This window comes from Pelophylax lessonae (genome assembly GCF_965119305.1).
Source record: "Pelophylax lessonae genome assembly, chromosome: 2".
NCBI classification, from domain to species: Eukaryota; Metazoa; Chordata; class Amphibia; order Anura; family Ranidae; genus Pelophylax; species Pelophylax lessonae.
Window position 1 is genome coordinate 79,113,683 of NC_138769.1, and position 25,145 is coordinate 79,138,827.

General features: G+C 44.8%; 1 protein-coding gene across 1 annotated transcript in view; it reads right to left on the reverse strand.

Moving 5' to 3' along the window:
• BTG3 (BTG anti-proliferation factor 3) overlaps window positions 1-25,145 on the reverse strand; it is a 73,396-nt gene that overhangs the window by 38,718 nt on the left and 9,533 nt on the right. The window contains exon 2 of the mRNA XM_082246575.1: window positions 444-686. Coding sequence (XP_082102701.1) covers window positions 444-616 — 173 coding nt within the window. The 5' untranslated portion in view covers window positions 617-686. The remainder of the gene's footprint in view (window positions 1-443; window positions 687-25,145) is intronic.

The following is a 25,145-nucleotide window of genomic DNA, read 5'->3' on the forward strand; positions in this document are numbered from 1 at the left end:
CACACTTGTATAGGGTAGTTTGTTCAGCCACCACAACCCCCAACCAATTACAGCTCGTCTCTGGTCACAAACCCCCTCCCATCACAGCCTGCCTCTTGAACACACTCCCTCTTACAGCCTGCATCCTGGGGCTGAACAGACAATGGAATACAGGCACATTGTGTGCCTGCAGTGTTCTGTAACCCCCACCCCCCACTATTGGAAAGAAGAGATGCATGGTCACGATGGGATTTTTTTTTTAACCTTGTAAGAAAGGGAAAAAAAATAAAAAAAAGGTAAGAAAGATCATTCTTGAAACTGAGAGAAAAATAGTAATGGTAGCTGCATAGTTCTAGCGGTATTAGAAAATGTCTACAGAATATGTTCACAACTACTTTAACCTGCTGGAAAGCCAAGCAAAACAAAATCCAGTTGTAGAAGCATGCCCATTTTTTTTTACATACCTATAGGCTTGCCCTTTTGTTGGTGTTTCCGGATACCAGTGATTAACATACTTCTCATACAGAATTCTGTTCAGTTCTTCGGAAAAGGTCTCAATCTCCTCCTTACTTAAATTTCTATTATGTTTTAATAGCTTTGACAGAAAAAATACGACTGCAGAAATTTCGTTCTTCATCTTTAACCACACGCAAAAAAGTAAAAAACAAAAAAGTAAAAAAAAATAAAAATGTGACTGTTGCAAGGATCTGAAAGAAAACAAAAAGCAGACCATTAGTATACTACACCACCACAGCAAAGGGAAGACTTACATGGAAAGATACGGTCCGAAGCCTAGGCCAGTGTTTCTCAACCTTTCAGTTGGGCACTCTTTGAAAGCATTTTCAGTTTCAAGGCACCCCAGTCTAAAGCTAGGCTCATACTAATGCGCGTGTTTTCAAGTTCGGGAAATGCAGCTGACCTTCTCACACCTGCAACTAAGGCTCCATGTACACGGGACGCTGGAAATGGACGTTTAGGAGCAGTTGGGCGTTTTTTTCAGAAGTCCCTGAACGCAGCTCCATGTTATCTTATCTGTCCATGTACACATGGTAGTTTACAGTCATTTGCAGGCAGTTGCGTTCAGGGACTTTTTTTAGAACGCAATTATATTGCGTTCGAACGTGTGTTTCCCGACGTTTCAAACGCAGAAACGCGGCCGAACGTGACTAAACGTGACTGAACGTGATGAACCTACGTTCAGCCACGTTATACGTTTTTTTTCTTCCATTCAAAATCAATGGTTCCCTATGGGAGCCTATTGATTTGAATGGAAGGCGCACCGCAAGTCAGATCAGGATGATCCGACTTGCGGCGCGACCTGCACTGTGAGAATCTTAAGGGGGAACTCCACCCAAAAATGGGAAAAAAATTGCGTGGGGTTCCCCCCCAGGTTCCAAACCAGGCCCTTCGGGTCCGGCATGGAATTTGAGGGTAGCCCCACGCCGAAAAAACGGCGTGGGGTCCCCCCCAAAATCCATACCAGACCCTTATCCGAGCATGCAGCCCGGCAGGCCAGGAAAGGGGAGGGGACGAGCGAGCGGCCCCACCCCCCCTGGACCACACCAGGCCACATGCCCTCAACATGGGGGGGTGTTGGTGCTTTGGGGCAGGGGGAGCTCTGCACCCCCCACCTCAAAGCACCCTGCCCCCATGTTGATGAGGACAAGGGCCTCATCCCCACAACCCTGGCCGGTGGTTGTGGGGGTCTGCGGGCAGGGGGCTGATCGGAATCTAGAAGCCCCCTTTAACAAGGGGGCCCCCCAGATCCCGGACCCCCTCCCTGTGTGAATGGGTATTGGGGTACACTGTACCCCTACCCATTCACCCCATAAAAGATAGTGTATGTAAATAAGGACAGGAGACGTTTTGGAAAGTTTATTAAAAATCTTCATCCGGCTCTTCGGGGTCTTCTCCTCTCCGGGGGTCTTCTGCTCTTTTGCTGTCCGCCCTTCTGCTGTCCTCTCTTCTTGTCTTCTCCTCTCCGGGGGTCTTCTGCTGTCTTCTCTCCGTGGGGTCTTCTGCTCTTTTGCTGTCCGCCCTTCCGCTGTCCTCTCCTCTCCGGGGGTCTTCTGCTGTCTTCTGGGGTCTTCGGCTCTTTTGCTGTCCGCCCTTCTGATGTCCTCTCTTCTTGTCTTCTCCTCTCCGGTCTTCTGCTCTTGTGCTGTCGGCTGCCGGATCTCCTTCTTCCTCCGGTCCTCCTCTGACGACGTCTCCAGCGATTATGCCGGCCTCTGGTCTCTGCAGCTTATTATATAGCCATTAGGGGCGTGGCCGCCAGATGACATCATCGGGAGACCACGCCCCTTGTGTCACATGTGACGACATGTGACGTCACATGTGACACAAGGGGCGTGGTCTCCCGATGACGTCATCTGGCGGTCACGCCCCTAATGGCTATATAATAAGCTGCAGAGACCAGAGGCCGGCATAATCGCTGGAGACGTCGTCGGAGGAGGACCGGAGGAAGAAGGAGAGCCGACAGCCGACAGCACAAGAGCAGAAGACCGGAGAGGAGAAGACAAGAAGAGAGGACATCAGAAGGGCGGACAGCAAAAGAGCAGAAGACCCCACGGAGAGAAGACAGCAGAAGACCCCCGGAGAGGAGAAGACAAGAAGAGAGGACAGCAGAAGGGCGGACAGCAAAAGAGCAGAAGACCCCCGGAGAGGAGAAGACCCCGAAGAGCCGGATGAAGATTTTTAATAAACTTTCCAAAACGTCTCCTGTCCTTATTTACATACACTATCTTTTATGGGGTGAATGGGTAGGGGTACAGTGTACCCCAATACCCATTCACACAGGGAGGGGGTCCGGGATCTGGGGGGCCCCCTTGTTAAAGGGGGCTTCTAGATTCCGATCAGCCCCCTGCCCGCAGACCCCCACAACCACCGGCCAGGGTTGTGGGGATGAGGCCCTTGTCCTCATCAACATGGGGGCAGGGTGCTTTGAGGTGGGGGGTGCAGAGCTCCCCCTGCCCCAAAGCACCAACACCCCCCCATGTTGAGGGCATGTGGCCTGGTGTGGTCCAGGGGGGGTGGGGCCGCTCGCTCGTCCCCTCCCCTTTCCTGGCCTGCCGGGCTGCATGCTCGGATAAGGGTCTGGTATGGATTTTGGGGGGGACCCCACGCCGTTTTTTCGGCGTGGGGCTACCCTCAAATTCCATACCGGACCCGAAGGGCCTGGTTTGGAACCTGGGGGGGAACCCCACGCAATTTTTTTCCCATTTTTGGGTGGAGTTCCCCCTTAAGATTCTCACAGTGCAGGTCGCGCCGCAAGTCGGATCATCCTGATCTGACTTGCGGTGCGCCTTCCATTCAAATCAATAGGCTCCCATAGGGAGCCATTGATTTTGAATGGAGGCAGAAAAACGCTGCTAAAAGCAACGTGGCCAAACGTGCAATAACGCAAATGGAAAAAGCTACTGAAAGCACGTTTAACAGCTGCTTTTTCCCGGCGTCAGAAATAGCTTTGCAGGACGTTTTTTCTAACGTCTCGTGTACATGGAGCCTAAATTGTGCTGCTCTTTACAGATGCATGGAACTGCCTTTCATTCTTATTGGTGCCCCCACGCATCTAAAAACGTTTTTTGGGAACTGCTGGGAAATCGCATGATGCAGAAGCATTTCCTGGGCGCAGGAACGTTTTTTCAGCATGAAAACGCAGGCACAGCAGACTATAAAATTGAATGAGCTGATGTGCCAGAGTAAACAAGGTTAGCAGCAACAGTAACCTAAGAGCTCATTCACCCGTGAGTTTGGGGGGATGGTAAAACAATGCGGTTGAGCACTGTTTTTACAATCCCCCCCCCCCCCCCCCCACACACTTTCCCTTTACCTGCAGAGACAGCAGCCAGGATAGGCTACATGCTATAACCACAACGCTTTGTGGCTATGGCAGGAAATATACCCCCTGTTGCATTCGACAGGCATTATTTATGTATGGGGCCTTGCTGCAACCACATGCAGTTGCAGCACAGTGGTGCTGCATTTAGGGGGTTAAAACAGGCAGTGAGGAGACAAAATATTGCCTCCTCACAGTCTATCAAATGCCTCTGAAAAGCGATCCGAGCCTTTCTTACCGCCAGTGTGAACGAGCCCTGAAAAAGCTTTTATGGTTGGCTGTGTCTTCCCCACTGCCCGGAGAAATGTTTTTTTACAAAAGCCTGCACTGTAGAAGAATGCCGGGCAGGTCAGCGTCTGGACGAAGCCCCCTGCATCCACTCCAGGGCTTTGTACATTGTCAGCTCTGCTCATCACCGATAGTAAGAAACTCTGCCAGTCTCAGCTCTGCATACAGGGCTGGGATTGGCAGAGCTGCAAATTGTCAGCAGAGAGAGCACACAAAATTGCGGCATCCCAAGTGAGAAAGGAGAACGTTTCTACACATACATACTGTATATTTATATATTGTCCTGCCAAATGCAGCCTCCTTGCGGTGTCTTTTCTCTTCACACAGCTGCACATGCCTCTCCAGCTACAACAACAGAAGGAGAAGCATCCCATCCAACAAACCACAAGAGAACATCCCAGAAAGCTGTGCGGGCCATCCGCCCTTAGCAACCAATGATGAGGTCATCGGTTGACAGGACGCGGGCGGGTAGCCCCCCACTGCTTTCTAAGTAACTGTGGCAGCTGCATGCATGTTTAAGACAGCGGACTGGCACCGCTGTAATTGAAAAAAGGTTTAACTGGTGACGAGAAGAATATTTTACTGGATGCCTTCTTAGTTGGGGAAGTTTTTGGTCATTTTGCCACGGCACCCCTGGGAACTCTTTGCGGCACCCTAGTGTTCTGCGGCACCCCGGTTGAGAAACGCTGGCCTAGGCTTATAACAAATGGCATTATCCCTCACACACTCCACTTTAAAGACCAAGCCTTTTTCTGACACTTGTTGCTTACAAGTTAAAATCAGTATTTTTTGCTAAAAAACTACTTAGAACCTACATACATTTTTTTTTTTAGCAGAGATCTTAGAGATTAAAATGAGGATCATTGCAAGCTTTTGTGTCACACTGTATTTGCGCAGAAGTCTTTTAAAAACAGTTTTTTGGGAAAAAATGCAAAAATGAACTTTTAAAACAGTAAAGTTAGCCCAGTTTTTTTGTATAATGTAAAAGATGTTATGCCGAGAATTGGGAGAGGATCGTGATCTTTATCTAGAATCGTGCACACCCTTAAATTGTTTTGAAGCACCTTTTGATTTTGTTACAGCACTCAGTCTATCAACATGATACATCTTGACTTGGCAATATTTTCCCACTCTTTGCAAAAACACTCCAATCCTGTCAGATTGCGAGGGCATTTCCTGTGCACAGTCCTCTTCCAGAAGCTTCTTGCTAGGCCGCTTTTGAAAGACCATATCAACCATTGACACAAGTGACTGTAGGACCACCGTCATGGCTGCCAGGGTAGACTGAGACCCAGAGGGTCCCGCAGCTTCTGAGAGTGGGTCAGGTGGCGATATCTCCAGCGCACCAGCAGCACTGCTATGGCAGAAGAGGGAGTTGTATACCCGCAGGAACTCACCACCGAATCACAGCAGGATACAGAGCGCCAAGCTGCTTGCCATGTTGCGATCAGGAAAGAAAATGAAGCGCTGTCACTGCCACTAGAGGCCCACCGGCGCATTACTGCTCAACAGGCTACAAGAAAATGGCCACCGCATTGACTTCAATGGAAAACTACAAAACCATGGCCGCAGGACTACACAAACCTAGCAGCTGAGACTGCATAAGACCGTTCACAACAGGATGCCAGCACCCAGGATCCAAAACCAGCTCTTAAGATACCGGTAGTCCACCGGGGGGGGGGGGGGCTCCACAGGGACTCCCACGCAGCCATTCGTCTCAGGATCATCTGAATGTGAGCCGCCGCCAGTGCGCCCTTAACCCCCTCCCCCATACATCATAACAGCCTGTGCCCCCTGAAGGGGGGACTAACTGGGTATAAGTGAGAGTGACCTGTGCGGGGGGGGGAACATGAAGGAGGGAAGGACACAAGGGGCCTATTAACCAGAGGGAGAGGGCCCGCATCAACCACAATATATCCCCTTAGAAAGGGGGGGGGGGGGGACACTACTCACCACACCTGGGAACCGAGAGGGCCCCACTCCTGGCAGTCCACTGCACCATCTTGGAATGGGGGTGCTGAGGGCCAGAGGTACGCTGCGACTCTGGCCGTGATCAATGTCATGATCAGGGCTAGGTATCCTCGCGAGATGTTTCACTCGCCAGCCAGCTCCCATATAGTGGGGCTATGTTGCGGCAAACCTAGCGCAGAGCTATCAGTTGGGTCATGCTCGCTGGCCAGACTGGGAAGACAGTAAGGATCTAGGATATCCAGTGCGTTGCCCAGTCTGGCAATTCCCCGCAACAAGGAAAAAAAATGCTAGGACCAGAGATCCCAGCAGAGAACCGGGTCCTTACTTCTAACTAGGCAGAAAAAAAAACTGATGTCCTATAGCAGGAAGTGGGAAGTATACCCCCTAGCACTGCATAGTCAAGTTGTGTTAACGCCTAGTCCTCCTATAGAGAGAAGCATAACCCAAGGATCAAAGAAGATATGGAGCCGTGTCAGTTAATGAACGAAAGAAAAAAAAAAAAAAATTATATACGTGCCATTGTCAAGTTAACGTAATGCAGTGTAGTATAGCAAAAAAAATGGCCTGGTCACGAAGAGCTGTAAATCTTCCAGAGGTCAAGTGGATATGGAATCCCTGAAGCATCAACAACTATAGCAATTCAATTCTGGTTACATTTTTCATAGCATATTTGAGTACTCTCTTTAAACACAAGCCAAATAAACACTACACAGAAATTCAGGGTCATCCAGCTGGTTCCAACACCTGATAGAAATGTTAATGCCGCTTTCTGTTTTGGATCAGGGACATAAAGAAAAAAAAAAAATAAATGACGTATTGCAGCCAGCGATTAAAGAATGGAACAATGGAAAATATATCCTGTGCATCAACACAGGAAACGCCACAAAAGGTGGTGGGGGGGCATATTTTACAGATTCATGGAAGTAATAACAGTGATGTTGCGTGCTTACGCTTGCTCAGGGTCTATTAATTTAATAGCAAATGGTGTGCATCTGCACAATATGCAAGGTATATAATGAAAGGCTGGTGTTTCAAAGGCAGCATCATAAGGTGCCATACCATTTCCCCATGTTAATTTTCTCACCAGCCCATGGCTCCTAAGAACTGGGGTGTCCAAGCACACTACAGCTACAGTGCTGTGAAAAAGTATATTTTTTTTTTTTTGCCTATATTTGTCACACTTAAATGGTTTAGATCAAACTCCTTTTATTACACAAAAGATACAAAATGCAGTTAACGCAGGATAGTATCGATGTGAAAATTTTGAACTTTCAGTCTCAGCCGTAAACCGGAAGTGGCGTCACCCAGCTCCTCCTGACACAAGTTTGGCTGTTTTGAATACTGTCATTTTTTTTAAATCTGGCAGCTTTAAAGAGGTTGTAAACTCGGTAAAATTTTTTATTTTTTTTTACAACCTGAAAGAGAAATACATAATGAGCTAGTATGCATCGCATACTAGCTCATTATGCAATACTTACCTTAGAACGAGCCCCCGCCGTGCCGTCCGCTCACCTCTATGACGGGCGACATGTCTAGTCGCCCGTCTTCCGGGATCGCGGCATCCGGCCATCTGATTGGCCGGAGCCGCGGTGACGTCACTCCCGCGCACGCGCGCGGGAGCCGACAGTCACGGCACGGGGCTCTGAAGGAACGGCACGAGCGGCCGTTCCTTCATAGCGCATGCGCCAGTGACGTCACTGGATGCATCAAAGGTAAATATCTCCTAAACGGTGCATGTTTAGGAGATATTTACAGTACCTATAGGTAAGCCTTATCATAGGCTTACCTATAGGTACAACTTGCAGAGGAGGATTTACTTCCTCTTTAAGGCTCCAGTAAATAGAAGCGATGTCATGATATTGCTTCCGGGTTACTACATCAGAGGCGATTCTGGCTTTGTTCGGGTCATCGGCCAGTTGGCCTAAGTCCCGGCTGGTCCCTCGGGCCTCCTGGTGGGGCAGAAGGCAGCTGGATGGGAGATGTCCTCTCCCGCTGCTTGTAATAACAGCTGCTTAGCCACATCTGTTGTTACAAGAAAGCCGACCGTCGGGTCCAAAAAAAACGTATTGGGGTGATGTTAGCTGCAGCCATCACTCCGGTACAACTGCTTGAAGCAATAAATCGGTCATATCGGCAAGTTTGTGGTCGATAACAATACTTAAAAAAAAAAAAAAATGTGAATATCAGCCTTCGATAATCGGTTGATCCCTAATAGAAACCCCCCCCCCTTTTTTTTTAATGAGCGGAGAATTGCAGCAATAGGGAGTAAACCCCCTCAGCTATGGATTGATCTTCGTGAATACGCAATATTATTTTCCTTAAGGTGAGTGGCCACTGTACTTCATGTTGGACATCGGTTGTTGAGAAAAAGCACCTTTGTTACTGTATAATTTTTGGATCACAGCACTCACGGTTTAATAGACTTGTTGGGTATTCATCACCATTGCACATTGCATTTGGACACTTTTTTTTTTTTTTGCTTCTGTATTTTACATTTCTTTTTTGCATATACACTTTTATAAAATTTGTAATTAGTCATATCATGATTGTCTTCACATGCACCTATTTTTGTTAAAGCATCAGTGCATTTATATTTATATACTGGTATATATAATTTTTTTCAGTTATTGATATAGCGCAGCTCCATACGGCTTTATAATTTTTAACATTGGCATTTATGGAAAATCTTGGTCAAATTGACATGGCACTGCTCCTGACAGGGACACCAAACTTGGGGAGCACGTTAAGGGGACAGAGGACTACAACACAGTATTAATTTTGGCAGCAAATTTCAATTTAGTTTTAGTCTTCAGACTAAAATGGCATTTTAGTTTTAGTCCCATTTTAGTCTTCTGCAAGTGTTTTAGTCGTATTTAGTCAACTAAAACTCCAGTACATTTTAGTCGACTAAAACTCATTTTAGTCATCTATAATTGAATGGGTGTAGTTCAATTGTAATTTGTAATGCATTATTTAAGCATTTCTCTACAATTTCCAAACTCATTATATACTACTGCTGGTCCTGGAGTGAAAAATCTAATATGTTATTATTTATGGTATTAAGCTTTGAGCATGCACCAGTGTTAATTTTGGCAGCAAATTTCGATTTAGTTTTAGTCTTTTGACTAAAATGCCATTTTAGTCTTATTTAAGTCATCTGAATTGTTTTAGTCATATTTTAGTCGACTAAAATTGTGTTAATTTAGACGAAAACGTTTTAGTCGGTTTTAGTCGACGAAACTAACACTGCTACAACATGGTAGAATACCGAGGCAAGCTGGCCAACCCCAAAAATGGATATGTTGTAGCCCTGGATCCCCTCTCTGAGCTCCCCGAGTTTGGTATCCCTGTCACTTATGGTTCAGGAGCAGTGCCATGCCAAGCGGACCAAGATTTACCATAGATGCCAAAGTGTCTGTAATGACGAGTGTACTTAAAGTGAGGGTACATAAAGTGGGGTATGCCTGTAATTCTTTGCACTCCCATATTTGTGACACAACACAGAGAAAATGGTGACTGATGCATTGGATGCTGTGTGACCCTAAACAAGAAGTTTCCTCGACCCTTTAACAAATAGGGACAAGCTAACTGCAGCAATACATGGACATAGTAAAAAGATTAGCCATGTCACTACAAACTGCAACCACATCATGTGAACCTATCATTACAAGGTAAGGCAAAGCAGGGAATACAAACTACACCAATACCTAGTTAAAACAATGAAAACATTTGAACGTGTAAAATGTCTTTAATTTTGGAAAAAAAAATAGAAAAAAATATTTAAAACGAAGAGAACAGCCATTTTTGACCGCTGTACTCAGTTTGAAGCACTGTTAAAGCGGTAGTATACTCAGACCTTTTTTTCTCAATTTAAAGCCTGTAATAAGTCATTGTTAATAGCATAGCCTGTAAAGCAAATGATAAAAAAATCATCCTTACATCTCTTATTGATCCCGTTCTGCGGCGTTTTTGTTCATGTATAGTGCCGCCATCCTTACTGTTTCCCTGTTCTTCTGTCATGTATTTCCGCCCTCAGTGTTTGGTCTGTTCAAAAATTCCGCACATGCGCACTAGCTGCAGTTTCTCCTCCTATCTTTGGCTCTCTCCACTATCACTCCCCTGTGACGTTGCAAGTCACATGGGGTAGTGGAGGAATGCCTGAATGGGGACGGACGGAGTCTCGCGAGAGCACGGGGCTGACGTCTAGTAAAGGAAATGACGCAGCACCGGTGTGAGGCCCTGCTATTCCGGCAGCAGCAATAACTTGCCGGAAAATCTGGATTAACGGAGCATGCGCAGGTGGGTAACGTCATTAGAAATTACAAGCAAAATATCTGAGGAACGGAAAAAGTGAGTGGCAAAGGATAAAAAGGTAAAAATATTATATGCACACATACGATTTTAAATATGTTAAGTACAATAAATGAGTATACTACCTCTTTAAAGCAGAAGCACAAGCTGTGTGAATCCAGCTAAAGTGTAGGCACGGGGGAACAAAAAACGTGTTTTAATGGTAATAGAAATCATGTTTCAAGGGGTTTCTGGCAGTTAAATATCTTGCTGTAAATGTCTTCAATTGCTCAACAAAGGCACTGAATGCCCAGAACTTGCAGCACCCACTCCTATGCAGAATGGAAAAATACCTACTTGGCTGCTGTGTGGCTTACGGTACAAGTTCATCCATGCACCCCACTATTTTTGCCATTTACTGAAAAATCAAGACTTTAATGTAGACCTGAGCTGTGGAAGCTATGCCCAAACAATGCAAGCAGAAGAAAAAGGACTAGTCACAGTACTGCCGGTGGTTCACCATTACAGACTTAGCATGCCTAGCTCTGCAATGTCTGTGTGAAGGAGGCCATGTCATTAGAGGATTAAGGTTTTGCTTCTCTCTTCTTCAGCAAGAACAGTACAATAGTGTATATGTGTAAATACTGCGCTAATTCAAATTGTGTCTACAGCTGCTCGCATTACAATGGACAAAATATTGCAATAAACAATTATAATAATAATATAAGTGTCACGCTAAACAAAATAAATAAGTATAAAAATATCTAAGCGCAAATATCTAATCAACATAAAGTGGAAACGTGCCAATATTAAGTGATAGTGAAAGTAAAGTCCATATAATAATTGTAAAAGTCCACAAAATGAAGGATAAAAAGTCCTGGTGCAGAGACTACAATAAAAATGGATCATGTCACCATCCGTGACTCCGGAGTGTGGACTCCGATGCCATTAGCACTGAGTCACCCACACGTGACTGTACCCAAAAAGGTGGTGTTTGAAGGCAGCTCTGGAGGTTTCCAAACGCAATTCCACGATAGGACCGCCCACTCAGTAGTATCGTACCATAAAGTAAGTATCATATCCAAACAACAAGCACCATTAACATCATTCAGCATGAAAGGTCAAAATGCAATGGCCTGAATGACAGGAAACAACGTGTTTAATCCTCAAAGACATCATCTGGGGTCTTCAACACAATAGGGACAACACAAAATCTTATACCAATGTTTATGAGAGACTAGCAATCAGAGGCAGCAGTGTCAGATTCATACTACACATAAATCAACTATGAGGCTGTAGACAAGGAGGAGTGACTGCTTTTTTCCAGAAGGAATTCAAGACAAAAAAACAGGTAGACTTTTAGGGTACTGCTTCTGCACATTACTTGGTGTTCTCTAGAACACAGCAAATCATCACTTTTGAGTTCAGGTCATCATCATTGAAAGTGAAAAGTAAAAAATAATCCCACAATTTAGGCTACGTTCTCATCTTGGCGTTGCTATTACAGGCATTTGTTCAGGCATTTTTATGGGCGTTTTTCAGGCATTTTTTGTGCAGGCGTTTTTAGATTGAATAGAGACCAATGGAAAACGCCTGTAATCTGCCCAAAAAGAAGCTCATGTACTTTGAGCGTTGGGCGTTTTGATCACAGCGTCAAAACGCTCAGATGTGAATAGGGGTCATTGAAATGAATAGGATTGGTCTTGTTGGGCGTTTTGAGAGCTGATCCTAGAGCAGAAAAACGCCCCCAAAACGCCTACATGTGAACGGAGCCTTAGGGTTACCTCCAGAAAAGTAATACAGGGGAAATCTTCCAATGAAGACACTAGTTAAGGTAACCTGGGGGTCTCCAAGGAATGCCATAATTTGCAGGAATTTCCTCACTTCCTGTTTTGGCTATGGGACAGGAAGTGAAGGGAAGTGGTGGCTCTGAGGAAGAGGTGCATGCCTCGAAACGCGTCAACCGTCATCCTAATAGGACAAAACGGGACATTCGTATGGACTACTCCTGATACTCAAGTTCTTGAGTCCGATATGATGGATTTTCACTTGTGTTTGTGAGTAGCCATCTTTATGTATGATCAATAAAGCCAACATTGAGGATAATGCGCTAGGTCGGTGCGCCCTTTGTGTTTTTTGTTTGCAGTGCTGTTGGACTGCCCCAGTCCTTTAGGGCAGCAAGACCGTAGCCATCCGAGACGACATTTGTAAAGTCCCGTGGGAAGAGCAGTCGGGCAGCCTTGTTGTCTGAGCGCAGGAGAAAGGTGGCTCATTCACCTTATTTTATTTTGTTTGGAGCAGTGAAGGGAAAGGAGGTCCAAAAAAAAAAAAAGGGTTTTGCCTATACAGTAGTTTTACATTAAAGTTTAAACTGATAAATACCTTTTCTCATCAACAGCTACAGCAGTCTTGTGACTTCTATCAGTGTCTGGTTAAAGCTTGTAGGAGGAGTTTTCATTCTATTCTGACAGTGCTATAAGGCTGCATGACCCCTGACCCTCTGTCTGGACAGTGCTGATTAGCCATGTGCTGATGACATGCAACCTCCCAATAAAAAAAAAAAAAAAAAAAAAAAAAAAAAAAACTTCTAGTAATACATACAAAACCGAGCATGCACAGCTTGTCCCCTAATGCTCTGTTCTATCATTCTATCAGGAGATGGATTGTGGAGACAGTGGGAGGAGGATCAGAGACAGAGACCGCCATTATACATAATGCAGATCCATAATGCAGATGATTAACGCCTTAGGTTCCGCAGTGAGAAAGAAAAAAAAAAGAAAAAAAAAAAAAACACATGCTTTACTGTTGTGTGTTTAGTACAACTTTAAAGAGGAAGTAAACCCTGCTCGGACACTTGTACCTATAGGTAAGCCTATGATAAGGCTTACCTATAGGTACTGTAAATATCTCCTAAAACATGCACCGTTTAGGAGATATTTACCTTACATGCAGCCAGTGACGTCACTGGCGCATGCGCTCTGAAGGAACGGCCGCTCGTGCTGTTCCTTCAGAGCCCCGTGCCATGACCGTCGGCTCCCGCGCGCGCGGGAGTGACATCACCGCGGCTCCGGCCATCTGATCCCGGAAGACGGGCGACTGGACATGTCGCCCGTCATGCAGGTAAGCGGACAGCATGGCGGGGGCTCGTTCTAAGGTAAGTATTGCATAATGAGCTAGTATGCGATGCATACTAGCTCATTATGTGTTTCTCTTGCAGGTGGCAAAAAAAAAAAAAAAAAATGTTGGGGGTTTACAACCTCTTTAAGATCGGTAAATATTGCTGGGAAAACCCAAATAACTTCTACATGCGGCCAGCTGAAAAATACCGGGACTTTCCACAAGGTTTCAGTACACTGCACTTTGTTTTGGTTCAATGTGTTTGTCAATACAATACTTGTGAGTTTCATTTGCAAAAAATAAAAAATAAATGATAGATAGAATATACTCCTGCTGTATCTGGTGTCCCCATTCAAGTATAAAAGCAATATGGGCTCTTCCAGAGACAATTCGTAAAGTGCAAATCTACCTTTGACCGCTGCAGCAGTTGGATGACCAGATTCTATTGAATGTCATACGGATAACACCTTAAAGCAAAGTTCCGGCCTGAAAAAAAAAAATAAAAAATTAGATAAAATACCCCCGGGACAGTCAGGGCTAGTGCATTTCAGAATGGATAGCCTCTGAACTGTCCCAGGTCGCACTTACCTTTTAGAATACTTACCTTGTCCAGTGCTGCCATCTCAGGTGTGGGCAGCTGAAGCCAGGGCATCCTCTTCAGTCCCAGAATGCCCTGCTCATCAGTTCTGACGTGTCATCCCTGCACAGCTTCTGGGCATGCCCAGAAGCTGTTTAGCAGGGAATGACACGCCTGCGCCGGAACTGACGAGCGGGGCCGATGCATTGACTCCCAGGAGCGATGACATTCAGCTCCCAGGAGTCAACACAAGCAGGAAGTGACGGCGGGCCATGGCCGCAGAGGGAGGAAGAGGAAGTAAGGCAAGTATATTTTCTATAAAAACAAGGTACGTGAATAAAAAAAAAAAAAAAAAAAAAAAAAAATGTATCCAATTGTTACAGGCAATTTAGAGCAAGCGGACAGTGAAGAAAAAAAAAAAAAAAAAAGTTGTCAGGGTGGAACTCCGCTTTAATTAGATACAGGCAAGGAGATGTATGTGACTGATCAATCCAATTTGGTGCTCTTATTTTCTTCCTGTTACAGTATCTAAGGCTCGGGTCACACTATTGCGATGCGGGAAGGCTGCGAATTCGCAGCCTTTTCCCGCATCGCACACGCACCCCCGGCAGTTCACACTGCCATATGCGATACGCTGGGGGTGTCAATGTAATCTTAACGACACCCCCAGTTTGATCGCATATCGCAGTGCGATCGTGCAGTTCGCACAGGATGGGATCGCACAAGTGTGAACCGCTGTGCGATCCGATCCTGATGCGGCTGCAAAAATGCCTCCTGTGCGTGTTTGCACCGGGTGCGATGCGAATTTAGCCATACAAACTGTATGGCTAAACTCGCACCGCACAGCTGATCGCATGTAATGTCGGAGCAGTGCGCTCCGACATTACATGCGAACCCGGCACTCACATTAGTGTGAACCGGGTCTAAAAGCTAAGTAAACCTTTGCAGAAAAAAAAAAAAAAAAGTCAGCCAGCATATGTTGCGCTTAATGCCGCTTTCCACCAATCCTTGTGGAGGTACAGGCCACCATGATACTTGGTGGTCATGCTGGCGTTCTATAACCATCTACATCCCAGTACATTGCAGATGAGGCTGTGTTTCTGTAAATCATTTCAGTGACATGTCTATCTACTGTAATGTGTGTTAAAACAATCTGTGGTCTGATGTGGAAACGTGCAACAGAAATACAACTGGGGGACAGGAGTAAAAAAGTGGTCACCTTGATAACAGGAAGTAACTGGACAAGGATTCGCATAGCCGGATCACCAGGCTCTGGCTGAGCTTCTTCATTTCCCAGTTGATTTATTTATAGTGATTTAGCGGAGGTCTTTCTTCCATTTTGACATTCTGTGTGATCCCTGAATGTACATTTGAGACGCTCTAGTTACTGTAATGGTAGCCATGTTATCTGGTGAGTGTTCAATCTTTCTGGTGATGGCGGTGACTCACAACTGACATTCAATACTGTACTTTTAAAAGACAGCCAAGACTTTGATCTACATTTTGGATACCAAGTTGTAAGGACACTATTAAGGTTTTGTTTCTTTGTGCGCTACACTCTGATTTTTGTATGTTTTATGCTGGTTGGGTACACCACTTGTGGTGTCAGCTGCCTTTTGTTTTGTACACAGTGTGTTTGCTGGTCCTTCATGCATTCCCTTTTGCTTTCCATGTAGAATCAGCTTGTCCCTGGGTGCTGGTCCTGATTTCAGCTTTTTTTTTTTTTTTTTTTTTTTAGTGGCTCCTTTCCCTTGTAGGGCCCCATGTAGCCATCCGTGTATTGTATGAAGAGTCTGCTTGTGCCCATAATGAGAGGTAGCCATGGCAGAAAGCAATCTCTAGTTAACCCTGTGCACCCTGTGACGTACGCACCGCACAAGCTCCGCTACATGGATGTTCTGGGAAGATGCGCTGTAGACCTAAATAGGGTATATAGGGAGTAATGCAACGAATCAACCGGCACCCCAACTGGGTACCTCCATTGATGGATGCTCTTAGTGCTTCCCTAGGGCTCTAAGCACTCCACCAGACACCCTAACCACCACAGACCCCACAAACCTCCACAGCTTGGTTGGGGTCTCGTCGTCCCCTACCCACCCTGGACCAACAACAAGGCTCCAGGTTCCAGTGGGTGAACCTCTTTCCCCAGAGAGTGAAGCAGGAACAAGCTCTTACAAGAGCTTAGTGATCATTCAAGGGAGTATGAAGAGCATAGCAATCCCTTGTAGCAGATTCCCCCAATAAGACAGGACTCTCGATTGAGGGTGAAGTCGAACTCAACTGTTTATTCAAACACATGCACCAAGATATACACTGTGGCACAATACCGCCCCCCCTCCCTCTTAGCAGCCAATCCACATACGCATATAAATCCCATAATAAGATTATCTTAAGGCAGACAGAAACAATAGAACAATGGAATACAGGCACTTACCAATAACAATCCCAAACCCATCTCACTATCTAGCAAGGGTCTATGAGACACTCCTGCAATATTCTAGCCATCTGAAAAGTCAAACCATCACCATTCATACATTTCCTGAGAGATATTGCTGACAAATATTACTGTCCCGTCTGAAGCCATCCAAACCATTCTCTCAGCATTCCCCAAGTCACATAGGGCAATAGTCCATAAGCGGACTCTGGGTCACAGTAGGACATAAGTAACTGTATTCCTGAGACCCACAAGAGAGGTATCGGCAAAAAGCTTTAATAATAAGAAGGACATCAGAACACCCCAATACAGATATTTCAGTATTTAGCAGATTCAGGAGGCTAACACCATCTAATGTACATCAGCAGGGTAATATAGCAGCAAGATCTTAAAGAGTTCCCTTTCTAATACAGCTGGTAGTTCTACCACCTTGAAGCAATTAGGTTTTTTAGATTCTAAGCTCTTACAAGTAATGCAGAGCATTGTGGAAACTGTTGGCACTCTATATATCCTCAATATTAATTTTGTTGAGTCACCCATTCTTCCTTTCATTGTCTATGCCTTTTTTACATAGCTTATCCCAGAACACAGAAACTCCATGCTCTGTCTGACTCCTACATCTCACAGATGTTTTACCAATGATTCTCACCAGTCATCTTCAATTACCACATGCTGCTTCATAGCTCAAATACTCCAGTTTTTGTTCCTACCAAACCCATTTCCAGTTCTTGAAAAATCATCATGTTAAAAAAGAGAAATGCCCCAAAGCTATGTTCGGGGAGCTCACTGGCATAATTCCCACACACGTGAGCACGCATGTAAACACGTGTAATTTCATTCTAATGGCTACAATAAACCAAAATTCTACCCAAAAGAAGCAGTTTACACGAATAGGCTTGAAAATTCTATATGCATGTAAATGCGCATAATTCGATGCCTAAACATTTTTTTATGCTGATTTTTCTGCCAGCTCCAGATAGAACGATCCAGCATAGACAGGTGTATTTTACATTTGCATGAGGTCTAAAACTGTAAGAAATACTTTATTGCTCCCTCACTCATGTCGCAGCTGCATAGCAAATCCTAGATAGAAGCTGAAAAAAAAAAAAAAAAAAAACCCTCACTGAAAATTAGACTTTTGGCCCTTGTGCACACGGGGGAGTGGGGATGAGACAGAGAAAAATTTGGTGTATTTTGCTGCCTATGATTCATAGCTGCTGCACCCCTTAAAAATCAATTACAGGGTGTGGTTGTACAAGGGTATATGCAGGTACAGGTCAGCCAGTGGGGAAAGGAAAGCAGAGTGAAAGGAGTCCATGTATATTATTTACGCTGTGTTCTACAGCTACTATCCAGAGATTTCTTTAGAGCCGTTTAGAAAGGGAAAGAGCGAGAAGAAAAAAAAAAAAAAAAATCACACACACACAAAAACAAGCCATATTACAAAATGTACTACCCCAACTGATAACAGTTTACACCTGGTAACAAGGTCAACCCCTCAGACCAAACTGTTGGTCTAAATAAAGTACCCAAAAACTATGGAGGCCGAAGCTGCAAATACAAAAATAAAACACTTTGAAATAATGCAGATGATATATCCATGGGTGGAAATCTGCTTTAAAGAGGTTGTAAACCCTCAAAACTTTTTTTTTTCTGCAACCTGAAAGAGAAACCCATAATGAGCTAGTATGCATCGCATACTTGCTCATTATGAAATACTTACCTAAGAACGAGCCCCCGCTGTGCCGCCCGCTCACCTGTATGACGGGCGACATGTCCAGTCGCCCATCTTCCGGCCATCTGATTGGCCGGAGCTGCGGTGACGTCACTCCCGTGCGCGGGAGCCGAAGGTCACGGCACGGGGCTCTGAAGAAACGGCACCAGCGGCCGTTCCCATCAGAAGAGAGCATGCGCCAGTGACGTCACTGGCTGCATGTAAGGTAAATATCTCCTAAACGGTACATGTTTAGGAGATATTTACAGTACCTATAGGTAAGCCTTAATATAGGCTTACCTATAGGTAAAAGTGTCAGAGGAGGGTTTACTTCCTCTTTAAGGCCTCCTGACAGGTCATTGTTTTGGGGGGGGGGGGGGGGGCGGGTACCTAGATTTGCCAGGTACCCGCTCCCACTTCTGCTCGGGCCGCCTAGTTCTCTCCCCCTCCCTCCCCGCAATCTTCTGGGACACATCACAGGTCCTGGAAGATTCCCCAGCCACTCATTCATGTGCACCGGCTGTGAAGCCGCAAGCTGTCACAGCCCAGTGCCCACATTAGAAATCCTGTCGCCACAGGGAGAAGAGGGAGAGAACCGAGGCTCCCGCCGGCTGCATCGCTGGACTGTGGGACAGGCAAATGTGTGTTTAAGAACAAAAAAGGCAGCAGCTACACCTTTTAAAAAAATAACTTAAAAAAACACACACACACACACACACACACACACACCAAAATGGGTGGAAATTTTGAACACTGAAGTTAAAGTCAAAAAACGGCAGCCAAGTTGAGCTCCACCTCAAACCTAATGCATTTTCTACTAGCCCATTATGCCTTTCGTTTTTTTTTTAATGGAGGTTTACAACCTCCAAGTGGCTTCTTGAGCTCCGTTTTAACCAGATTTTGAGACTAGATGGCTAACCCTGAGAATTTTTGTATTCAATGTTTAGGAGAACTATGCCTGCCTTGCCACCTTTCCAGTTTGATGGACTACTCCAGTACAGAAATGCCCGAATCAAGACCTGAGCAGGTAGGTTGTGCGTTTGCATTTCCCCAATTTAGAAAACAATTCCACCTTTAAAAGACTCCTGGGTAAAATGTAATATATATATATATATATATATATATATATATATATATATATATATATATATACACATATACACACACAGTAAAACCTTGGATTGTGAGCATAATTTGTTCTGGGAACATGCTTGTAATCCAAAGCACTCTTATATCAAAGCAAATTTCCCCATAAGAAATAATGGAAACTCAGATTTGTTCCACAAGTCCTTCAGTTTATAGTCCATATACAAAGATTATAGCAATGTGATAGGATTGTGTAACCATAAAATGTCCACCCACAATATGCAGCCTTCCCAAGGGGATTAGAAGCAAAATGTAGCAGAGCTACAGAATATAGGAGAGATGGTGAGGAGAGTGCTGGCAGCCGTCCCACACGTTCAGCGGTGAGCAGCACACCGTGAGCAGCTGCACAGCTAACCAATCACGCATGCCTGCACATCTGATTGGTTCCCTGTGCCGCTACTTACATGATTGGTTCGCTGTGCCGCTCAGCGCTCAGTCAAGAGAACTAGCTCCAGGGCGGCAGAGGGAACGTGTGGGACAGATGTCATGTCGGCTCCAGGGCGGCAGACGGAACGTGTGGGACAGATGTCATGTCGGCTCCAGGGCGGCAGACGGAACGTGTGGGACAGATGTCATGTCGGGCTGTGTTTTTCTACCTCCTACCACAACTTCGAGTCCCGACTCTGCCTAATCCTTCTTCTGCATTCCACCCAGAGAAATATCGCGATATATATCGTTGAAAACGAAATATCGCAATGTTCTTTTCCACCCCCAATATCGTGCAGCCCTAATATATATATTACATATCATACATACACACAAAACACAGCCATTAATGTTGAAACCACTGGCAACAAAAGTGAGTACACCCTAAGTGAAAATGTCCAAACTAGCCCAAAGTGTCAATTTGTGTGGCCACCATTATTTTTCCAGCTCTGCCTTAACCTTTTTGGGCATGGAGTTCACCGGAGCTTCACAGGTTGCCACTGGAGTCCTCTTCAGTTTGAGGATGCCCCACAAATGCTCAATAGGGATTAGGTCTGGAGACACGCTTGGCCAGTCCATCACCTTTACCCTCAGCTTCTTTAGCAAGGCGGTGGTCGTCATGTTGGAATACTGCCCTGCAGCCCTGTTTCCAAAGGGAAGGGATCATGCTCTGCTTTAGTATGTCACAGTACATGATGGCATTCTTGATTTCTTCAATGAACTGAAGCTCCCCGGTGCCGGCAGCACTTATGCAGCCCCAGACCATGACACTTCCACCACCATGCTTGACTGCAGGCAAGACACTCGTCTTTGTACTCCTCACCTGGTTGCCACCACACACGTTTGACACCATTTGAACCAAATAAGCATATCCTTGTCTCATCAGAGCACAGGACATGGTTCCAGTAATCCATGTCCTTAGTCTGCTTGTCTTCAGCAATCTGTTTGCAGGCTTTGCGCATCATCTTTAGAAGAGGCTTCCTTCTGGGACGACAGCCATGCAGACCAATCTGGGCCCAATTTGGACATTTTCACTTAGGGATGTACTCGCTTTTGTTGCCAGCAGTTTAGACATTTTGGAGGGGACAGAAAATTTACACTGTTATACAAGCTCTACACTCACTACTTTACATTGTAGCAAAGTGTAATTTCCCCAGTGTTGTCACACGAAAAGATATAATAAAATATTTACAAATAAGTGAGGGGTGTACTCACTTTTGTGAAATATATATATTATATATACACACACACAAATTGCGAAGTGGAAGGAAAATGATAAATGGATTTCAATTTTTTTTTTTACAAATAAACATCTGAAAAAAGTCAATACTTTGTAGAACCACCTTTCGCTGCAATTACAGCTGCAAGTCTTTTTGGGTAGGTCTCTACCAGCGTTGAACACCTTGAGTGAAATTTTTGCCCATTCTGATTTGCAAAAAAGCTCAATCTCTGTCAGACTGGCTGGAGAGCCTCTGTAAAGAGTAATTTTCAAGTCTTGCCACATCTAGATTAAGGTCTAGACTGTGACAGGCGATTCCAACACATGAATATGCTTTGATCTAAATTGAAGTTCTGTCTGTATGTTTCACAGTGTTAGTTTTTCCCCCCACACATAGCGTTTTTGCTTTTAAGCCAAAAAGTTCAAAATGTGATCTCATCTGACCAGAGCACATTCTTTCAAATTTTGCTGTGTCCCCCACATGGCTTCTCAAAAACTGCAAAACAGGACTTCTTATGATTTTCTTCTTTCAACGATGGCTTTCTTCTTGCCACTCTTCCATAAAGGCCAGTTTGAAGTGCACGACTAATAGTTGTCATGTGGACAGATTCGCCCACCTGAGCTGTGGTTCTCTGCACCTCCTCCAGTGCCACCATGGGCCTCTTGGCTGCTTCTCCGATTAATGTTCTCTATGCCCGGCCCGTTAGTTAGGTGGATGGCCATGTCTTGGTAGGTTTGCTTTGCTGCCTGTAACATAGTGATTCAGCATGACCAATTTGGTAGTGGGTCAGTGATGGTCTGGGGAGGCATATCAATGGAGGGACGCACAGACCTCTACAGGCTAGACAATGGTGCCCTGACTACCATTCAGTATCAGGATGAACTCCTTGGACCCACTGTCAGACCCTACACACTGATGCAGTGGCTCCTGGCTTCTCCTGGTGCATGACAATGCCTGGACTCATGTGGCAAGAGTATGCAGCCAGTTCCTGGAGAATGAAGGAATTGAAACCAATGAATAGCCCCCCACACTCGCCTGACCTAAATCCAATCTGGGACATTATGTCTCAGTCCATCCAACGCCACCAGGTTGCACCTCAGTCTGTTCAGGTGCTCACTGATGCCCTGGTCCAGATCTGGGAAGAAATACCCCAGGACACCATCAGTCGGAACATGCCCCGATGTCACCAGGCATGCATGCAAGCATATGGGGGCCATACAAACTACTGAGTACCATTTTGAGCTGCTGCAAAGAGGGGGGTAGGGAAGGATCCCATTTGGATGTAAATCATAAGAATCAGCAACAGAACAAAAACCCTGGTTTGTCAAGTCTTTACTAGGTCTGAGCATACACACAAATTTAAATTATATTATATAATATATATATATATATATATATATATATATATATATATATATATATATATATATATATATATATATATATATATATATTATACACACACACACACACACATATACACACATACCCCATACATATATGTGATCAAGAACAAATAAGGTAACGTCAAGAAAGGGTTCATCATGACAGACATTAGAAATGATTGGGAGCCAAATAAAGTCTAAATAGTAATAAAAGGGAATGTTTCATCTTCATACACACCTAAAGCAGGGCTTGACAAAATTTGCCTGAAATCTAGGAGCCAGCTAAAAAAGTTAGGGGCCAGTTTTTTGGTTTTTTTTTAAACTAACAACCAAGCTTTATTTAATAAAACAGATACTAAATTTACACATAAATACGACTAGAACCCCACTCTCCTCTATAGCGCAATTGGATGGAAACAGACTGTCTCTTTCCATCCGATGCCATCTGATCCGATCCACGGGATGGATAGAAAATAGAACCACCATCCGTCTGTTTTTGGCAGACAGGATCAGATGGCGGCAGATTACTGCTCCATAGAGGAGAATGAAGGGTCCGATCGGGTCTGCCTGAAAAACTGACAGGCGGACCTGATCAGCCCCTATGAAAGGGGCCTTCGGCTGTGGCACGGCGATGAGGAAGAAAAAAAAAAAAAAAAAAAAAAAAAAATTTATTTTTTTTACATTTAAAAAATAAATTAATAATAATAACCACACTCCCTGTCCACTTACCTTTAAGCAAAGGTAACTGGACAGAGAGATGAAGCCTTAAAAAACTTCCCTCTCCTCTTTTGAAGGAGATGGGAAGGCATTGTTGAGAACATGCATTACTCCCGGCCACCACAAGAGGGCGCCAGTTCCCCTAGCCTCATCTCACAGAAGGCCGAAAAGCCGGGGCCTCAATTTTTTGATGGCGCGGAAATCCGTGCACTCGAGGAGGAGGTGGGGGCGCAAAAGGGACAGGACACCTCCTGCAGGGCACCAGGTCGCTAATTCTAGTCGCAAATGCGACCTGGCGCCCGGGGTTTGTCGAGCCCTGACCTAAAGCACCATGTAAAAGCCATAATTAACTTCCTCCAGAGCTTCATGTCCTTCTCTGCTTCCTTTCAGTATTTACAAAATACATGCAAGGACTTCTAAAAACGAGAACACAACTGGAATAAAGCTTATATGGGGAGTTTGGTTTTAACAGAATCAGCACTGCAGTGTTTGGGGAAAGGCCTGGACGCAGATTGTGCAGAGTGTTCTACGTAGAGGCCAGATGCTGAGGAATGTGCTGTGGTAATCTGACAGACAGAAGGTAAATGATATACCGTAGCTGTGGTTTTGGATCTGGAGGTTCCTATACAACTTTGAGACTGCCACATAGACAGCTTAAAGTAAACCAGTCATGAAGCATACTGGGCAGCCACTATTGACTTTCTGAAAATGCTAGCTGACCTTAGTGCAAGGGTTTTGCATGGAGCATGCAAGTATAGGTATGTTTGCTTTTTTTATTAAAAAAAAAAAAAAAACCCTGAAGCTTTACAATCTCTGGTGGGCAGCCGCAGCACAGAAGGTTTTTGTATTAAGGTGTAAATCCTTAAGGCTTTAGAACCATTTTAATTTACGGACCCAGAACACATACAACTTCAATCTCAAAAAGGACATGTAAAATTTACTGTAAAACAAAATGCAATGATTTGTAAATCTCATATACCCAAATTGTATTCACAATAGAAACATCAAAAGTGTCACCTGAGAAAATGTACTAATTTTAAGAAAAAAAAAATAAAAAATAAAATGTACTTTGAACTTTATGTGAGTGATGCCAGCGGATTGGCGAAAAGCTAACAAGGTACCAAGAATGGGCCAACATACATACCAGGAAACTACATCAATAGTGTGTGAACTGCTGGGCGGGGATAAGGGACCATATCCAAGGATTTGCTGACAAGAATAGCATTAGTAGTAACCAGCATTAATTTATGAAAGATTGATCTTGCCAGATCAACCTATTAACATTCTATGAGGAAGCCAGCTGTAATCTAGTTAAAGGAAGTAGGGATGCACCGAAATGAAATTCTTGGCCGAAGCCGAAGAATAATGAAATGTTTGGCCGAAGGCCGAATACCGAATGCGGTGTTTCGCATTTTTTTTGCCAATTTTTTGTCCTCTCTCTTGTCCTCGTCCTCTCACTCTCTCTCTCTTGTCCTCTCATGTCTCTCTCTCTCTTGTCCTCTCATGTCTCTCTCCCTAAATGTTACTGTAGGGAATGGGATTCAGTGCACACTGCAGCCTTGTACCATAGGGTTAATGTTAGTGACACTGTAGGGATTGGGAAGGATGCTGGGAATGGAAATCAGGAAGCATGCAGGCAGCCTTGTAAATTTTAATTGCAGATACAGGGCACTGGGCAGGTCAGGGTTAATGTGGTAACATCAATTACTCAGTGACAGTCAGTCAGTGTCAGTGTGGACTCGATCAGATTATACAGTGACACAGTCTCTCATAGTGGTGGTAGTAGGAGGCTGGAGGTGGACTAGTAGGAGTCTGGAAAGGAGCACAGCCGCATACATACATTACTCACTCGTGCACTGCAGCCCGCCCCACACATTCAGTGAGTCTTACTCTCCTCCCTAGTTTTTTCAATGGCACATTCAGGAAGCCAATCACGCCGTGAGTAGTGGCACAGCGGAACCAATCAGGTGTGCAGGCACGCGTGATTGGTTCGCTGTGCAGCTAATCACGGCGTGATTGGCTTCCTGAATGTGCCATTGAAAA